General features: G+C 42.3%; 1 protein-coding gene across 1 annotated transcript in view; it reads left to right on the top strand.

The window, feature by feature from the left end:
* The first annotated feature begins 2750 nt into the window (after positions 1–2750).
* LOC101482360 (A disintegrin and metalloproteinase with thrombospondin motifs 20) overlaps positions 2751–7149 on the top strand; it is a 78287-nt gene continuing 73888 nt past the window's right edge. Inside the window, exons 1-2 of the mRNA XM_004563778.5 lie at positions 2751–3164; positions 3372–3733. Coding sequence (XP_004563835.2) covers positions 3074–3164; positions 3372–3733 — 453 coding nt within the window. The 5' untranslated portion in view covers positions 2751–3073. The remainder of the gene's footprint in view (positions 3165–3371; positions 3734–7149) is intronic.

The raw sequence follows: 7149 nt of genomic DNA, 5'->3' as shown, positions 1-7149 counted from the left end.
CACTTGGTAACTTAAAGCTTCCGGTCCTACGCAGATTTTCTATAGCACTGAGGTCTGGAGAGTGACTCAGCCACTCCATGACCTTTGTGTGCTTCTTCTTTAGCTAATCCTTTGTAGCACTGTAGGTATATTTTTGGTCATTGTCATCCTGGAAAATGGTAAATGGACTGGTTCTTATATGGCGCTTTCCTACTCTACCTGAGTGCTCAAAGTTCTTTATATAACATGCCCCATTCACCCATTCACACCAGTTCAAACAAGCATCTTTTTCTGAGTTTAAGTACTTTCTATCTAACATTCACACACACGTTCACACTGTTATGGGACTTAACTTGGGGTTAATATTTTGCCCAGGGATGTTTGGCATCAAACTGACAAGCTTCTAATTAGTGACCTGCTCTGCTTCCTGAGCTACAACCACCCCTAAATCCCCTGGATCCATCCACAACCTATCTTCAGTGATCTGGCTGAGAGTGACACACGGCCCTCAACAGATCGCTGACAAATGGTGGTGACTGTGGTTCCAACAGAACATTAAAAGCTCCCACGACAATCCATAGTTTTGGGCTGTGTTACGGTCGCTAACCTCTAGGCCGTCTCCATATTTATGTTGCGGCTTTTGAGCCGGATCGTAACAGGCCGCCACCACCTTTCTCATGATCATGAGGTAAGATCTTACACGGAGCTCCTGGTCAATAGCTGGTCATTTTATTTGTCTTTCATTTTCAAATAATAATAGCAACAGTTACCCTAATAGGTCTTTAATCTTGTCCCTGGTGTCTTTGGTCTTGGCCATGGTGGTGAAGAGCTTGGAATAAAAGAAATTGATTCTGTGGACAGATGTGCTTTATACACATAACGAGTTAAGATCAAGAGTATGTATAATTGATTGACTGATTGTCCTACATCAGGGGTGTCCAAGGCCAGGCCTCGAGGGCGGTGTCCTGCAGGTTTTAGATGTGTCCTTGATCCAGCACAGCTGATTTAAAGGCTAAATTACCTCCTCAACATATCTTGAAGTTGGTACTAAAATGGTAGTATTACACATTTTTACTGGTGCAGACAGTGCTGCTGATACCATGGAACATGTAAGAAGCTGTACACACTAAGTTCCTAGTTTATCAGGATGAGTTTGCAGCTCCATAACGTGCTGTTCAGTCAACTAAAATTTAACTTCATTAAATTCATTACATCAGATATCACATTACTTTCACTTGATTTCTCTTACCTGTCAGCAACAATAATAACTTAATGATCTGACTCATACTGTAATTTGTTTGTCTATTCATAATTATCCACAGTAAGTTCTGACTGTTCTCATTTGAATATTTTGTTCTCCCCATAGACAAATGATGCTAATAGGTACAACGAGTCACTGACCATCTCTGGCAGTTTAAGCAAAGGTTAGTAATGTTGAAAGTGTCAGTCAACACAGTATAGTCTATTTTATTCCACCTGAGACTAAATCGTTTTAGATGCTAATAATATCAATGTGTAAGTTACAATATCTCACGTATTGTCCAATATGTGTTAATATTGACATTTTCCCCTAATAAGTACTCTTTAAAAAGTGTTATTTTTTGCAAGTTAATTAAAATATAACTATTTACTTTTTTACTTTAAACTTGCTAAGCTTTTTTTATTACTAACTAATTACTTTTGTTGTTGGATCTAATTCAGTCAAGGCTCTGTTAAACACACATATATCACATTCTTTGCATATCATTAGATAAAATAAGATATTTCAGTTTTAACCAGCAGCCAGGATGAGGTTTCTCTTTAATGGTTGATTTTTTCTGATCAGCAGCAACACAAACTCTTGAACTCCCAGGAAAACCAGCTGACTGCTGGGTGTTTCTCAGTACTCGCTGACATTTGGCAGCTGAGAAACAACAATATGAAGCATGAAGTTAGTTCAGGCAGGCGTTCAAGTCGAGCTCTGCCAGTCCTTGCATATCAGCTGATCTCAATGCCAGTCCTCATCAGCTAACGGTCCAGCTCATTTCATATGGGGCCTACTGTTCAGGGTGCTTTAGCCTGCACACAGCCACTTTGCAACCCACATCTGGTCGTCTGTTCATGCTGTATCTGACTTATTTTGTTGAATATCTGTTGCCCCTGATACCTGCTCTGCAGTGTGCCGGGGTTTTCTTACCTCATTCTTTTCCACATAGCTACATGCAGGGGGCTTGGAGTTCATTGAACAGCGCAATACAGATTGATATAAACTATTCCTTAAAGCATTTTTTAATGCAAAAATGGTTTGTGAATGCATTAAGACCAGCCTTTATATGCTTCTTCCTATGTGTGTGTGCCATAAAATCTATATATTATTATCTGCTACCATGCTGACCTAGCCAGTATAACAGTCTAGGTTTGAAGCCTATTCTGTAAATCCAATATGACTTCATTGTTTGGCATCTCAGTTACATCACGACTCTTTTTAATAACAGCCTAATATAGAATCAAGGAAATTTAGTGCTGCATGGCACAGCTTCAAAGTGTGGCTTTCCTCAGAGTGTGCCTTTGTGTGTGTGAGAGTGACAAAGCTAGAATCATAGCAAGAATCACGGCTGAAAACAAACAGAAATCACCGGACTTTCACTTCGTTTTACTGTTTTGGCTGATTTTGTGCAACATGACATGTACCTTGTGTGGTGGCCGAGGCACACTCACTATTGGCTCGAGATTGTAGGGGCGTTGCTTCGCAGTTGGTGAGTGCTTAGGGTGCACGGGGTGTTCTAGGGATGGCTAAGGGAAAGCTTACTTGGCACTGATCCCTCCTTTCAGTATAGACTGCAATTAACATTAGGCAGCACTTTTTTCCGAGTTGGGGGGGGGGGATGAATGTGTCATAAATAGTTCGCCTTTATAGAGGGTAGTGGATGCATGTTGAGCAATGCGATGAGGCCAGTGCACTTTGCAAGACTTGCGCTGCAGAGAGCGTCCACGGATCCCACGACCTGCTGCTGACAAGCCGGGGGGAAAGGAGAGGCAGAGGGGGAGCCGCTCGGAGAGAGATTGAGGGTACTGCCTTGGAGACGACAGCCCGGGTTTCTTTGCGGAGGGAATCATGCAGTTTGCAATCTGGCTGGTTGGACTAATGTGTCATCTGTCAGCTTTTGTCCGGGAGACTCTGCAATACCAGTTGCATCCGAAACAAGGTAGTGTTTTCTTTTGGCTTGCGAGTACGATGAAGTGATACTGCTGAAATGTGTTTCAACATTATTAACGGTGATTGAGCATGATTCCCGGCGTGCGGTAGGCTTGTCACCCTGCATCTGCATTTAGTCTGTTACACAGGCTCTAGGCTGTTTGTTACCATTGCTTTGTCTCTCACTTCCAACTTTCTCTGACTTTTTTTTGAGCAGAAAGCTTCATCAAGCAGCTGTCATCGTATGAAATCGTCAAGCCGCTACGTGTGAATGACTTCGGAGAGTCGTTCCCCCACAAACTGCACTACAGAAGGAGACGGCGGAGTTTAAGCAATGACCTGTCCGGTTTACGGCTTCACTACAGGATTGATGCTTTCGGGGAACGCTTTCATCTCAATCTAACCGCAGACTCCAGCTTTATCGCGCCCTCTTACACGGTGACACACTTGGGAGAGGAGCAGAGCAACGACACGGACTCCCAGTCCACTGACCCCGGCGATATGCGCCACTGCTTTTTCCGTGGACACGTCAACGCCAAGCGCGAGTACCCTGCCGTCTTCAGCCTGTGCACTGGTCTGGTGAGTACTTGGTTTCCACTCCGCTATCTTCAAGCTTCTTTTTTGGGAAGCTTTAATCACTCTGACATGCTTTCTTCCATTTAAACGAATTCCATCCACGCACGCACAGCCCACAGCTCAAGTCATGTGTGTAAGTGTGGATCGAGAGCAAGTGTTACTGGACTAGTGACAATGGGAAGCCCTGCACCTTTGTGCCTGTGGGGATGGTGGGGTGGGATGGATGTGAGGGCTGGTTGTTATGGTTGGGATTGGGGCTGATTTGACAACAAGCCACTCTGTTGAAGTGTCCGTCAGCAAACACACTAAAACCCTGATGTGGTCATAGAGGATTTTCACACAGAAATGGATTATTAGTTATTTGGTGTCATGCTCGTGCTTGTGAAACAGAGATGCCAAACTCATTTTACAGGCCATATACAGCCCACACTGATTTTAAGTGCACTGGACCAATGAAATGACATGATAAACGTGTCAAAAGTTCTGGTAGTTCATTGCCCAGAATGTCCTGTATTCATAAAATGTTATATTTTTGTTCATTGACAAAAAATATTAGGTGTTTGTTTGTTTGTTTTTTACTATAGATGTAAACCCCCCCCCCCGGCAACTTTGTAGTAGATAGTGGAAAAGGAAGCGCTTTTCTGTCAATTAACTAATAGTTAATTACTTTGTTTTAGTATGAATGGCAGTGGGGAGGAGGGGGGACTTAATCAACTGGAAAAGCTGTAAAAGTTATAAAAATACAGTTAAAAGTTCAAAATCTATTTACATTCTTTGGGCCGATTTTTGGCCCAGGCCTTATGTTTGACAACCCAATTTTGAAGCAGTCCAGTTTTTAATTTTATGAATAAAAATGCAGAACATTTCCTTGTTCCAGCTTCTTTAATGTTTATAATATGATACTCAAATCATCATAAGTTTGACCCATAGACAAATAGGTCTTTTGAAGATGCCACCATGTAGTTCCTGGAACTCGCTTCTCTTGTGGTCACTCTTCATAGCCTAAAGAGGCATGTTCATTAATTGACAGAAGAAAGAAGATGCTCATTGATGAAAATGTATCACATTTTTTCCCCTGCCAACTTTATAGGGGTGTAATGGAATAAGTGGGTAATAAGGGGGTTTATAGGACTTATGTGTAATATCGGACGCCTGATGCCAGAGTCATTTAGTTTGCTGACTCCTATGTGAGGGAATCTGATAACTGTTGACAGCGATGACTTCATGGGTCACATAAGGTTACTGGTACAGGGGCAGGGGGTTGACCTTAGTCGCGCCAGGCGGATTCTGGCATAGACTGTGCCTGGGGATGGGGCAGGGTGGGAGAGCAGGGGTTGTTAGAGTGGACAGATAGACTGACCATAGCCTCAAAAGCCTTCCTCCTGCTCTAGGCCATTATCAGTGATGGTTATCCTTATTTTAGATGTACAGCAGGAGAATAGCATGTCATATAGTTATTTGCACATTCAGTTAAAAAACATAAATCTTTGTATTATCACTTTGCAAGAATTGACTCACAGCAGTGTAGCTATCAAAAATAAAATAAGGTCAAATAGAGTGTTTTTCTTGTTATTCACCAATTTAAGACAAAAGGTGTTCTCCATTTATCAGGGCAGCCTTTAATTGCCCTCTCTGATATATGACTCACTTATACAAACATGTGTGCATCCTTTTTTTCAACAAACCGTCTTGTTTCCTTGCAACATCACTCATTGAGAATGACAGGACAATGGACACACCACCAGAGGCTATTGGGTCATAAATGTTTCCGTGTCTGATCACTGGGGCTTAATGGCCCGGGCACATTTTGGTGAGATGAGGTCATTAAGGAATAATTAGGCCCTAAAACAAAGGGGTCATTCTGGAAAAAGCAGTTTCCCCTTTCGTCCAATATCACCGGGGGGCAATTGAGGAGAGCTTGGGGGAGGCAGGGTTGAGGAGCTTTTGGCCTTTTCAAAGGGAGTCATGAAGGGCAGAAAAGAGGAGAAATGCCCCGAAGAGAAGACAGCTGCCAATGAAGGTTGCGGAGGAGACTTAAAGATTGCTCACACCGTGGGAAATTTGGGTTCCTTGAGAAGCTGGGTCTTTCAGTCCACTCACATAATAGAAGTGTAGGTTAAGTCAGGCTGTTCTGACAAATGCATCTGTTTTACTTCCAGCACAGAATGAAGCAGCTCTGCACAAAGATCAGGTTCACGGCACCTTTATGCCGTAAGATATTTAACAGAGACTGACTGCAGGTGTCTGCAGCCACAGAAAATCATAGTGTCTTTGAGAGATTTCATAATAGAGCTGTGTGCCAGCAGTCGGTCCACTCATGTCATGAATGTGACCTCGCTTCAAAAAGGGGTCTCTCAGTTGTAAGGTCCAGTTCAGCACCCAGTACTGAACAGCAGCCATTGTGTCTGCCCAAACCTTTGTCAGATTTGCTGCTGAGCTAATGCTGGGAAACCCTGAATCTCTTCCTCTCCGCTGACTAAAGGGAGCATTTATCTGTTCAGCTTTCTGTTAACACTACACGAAACTTTAGACTGGATCACCCGTAATTACCTAATTGAAGTTAAATCACCATAGACAGTGATTTACAAGACACCGGCAAACATCTACCAATTTTTGCATTGTATAAATCATTCATTATATTTAGATTATGACTGCAATGGTTTGAAAAAGGCTGCAGTACTTCTATGTTGATCAGGCATATTTAAACAGAGTTTTATTTTCACAACCAGATGAGACGAAAGCGAATGTTTTGAGCCTGCTGTGAACAAAGAGGACATTACATCGACAGTTTGATGACAACAGAGTAATCTCCATCTGCTCAAGATGTGCACCGAAATGAACCAGAGCATGTACCAAATGAACCTTGTGCTTTTTTTGTAGTTCCAAGGTCAAGAATGAAGTAATATCTGACTGTTATTCAGTAATCATTTTTTTGAAACACAAAGGGAAACGTTCTCTGCAGTGGATAATTCCTGATGCATTTTAGCCACATAAATTTGTTTTTTACTCGACCGTGTAAATGTAAGAAAATGTAGTCGTGTATGCTTGAGTGGATTGAATCTTATTTTGACTGCAAAGACCATTTCATGAACACTGTTTATTCAGTATCAGCTTCTCTGGCGAGTTGTTGTCACAGCATGTTTTGTGTCTATGATGAGTGATTGGTGGACTTTAGGACTTAAAAAAAAGAGTCACATCATCTCGAAATCATTCATACAAATGCATCCGTTCATGCTGTCTTCTCTCAAAGTTCCCCGCTGGATTTGAAAACTACTTCTATTTCGTTTCACTGGCTTCTCAGAACTGAAGAACCAGTACTGATCCAGGGCAGAGGGGGGGGTGCTTCAACAAGTGAAGGCGTTTCTATCCTGTGCATTGTTTATGAAAGTTTTGACACTTTTGCACTGAACCCACATCCA

The sequence above is a fragment of the Maylandia zebra genome, linkage group LG7 (genome assembly GCF_041146795.1).
Source record: "Maylandia zebra isolate NMK-2024a linkage group LG7, Mzebra_GT3a, whole genome shotgun sequence".
Classification (NCBI taxonomy): domain Eukaryota; kingdom Metazoa; phylum Chordata; class Actinopteri; order Cichliformes; family Cichlidae; genus Maylandia; species Maylandia zebra.
Note: the sequence above shows the minus strand (reverse complement) of the source record. Positions and strands in the feature narration are given on the sequence as shown.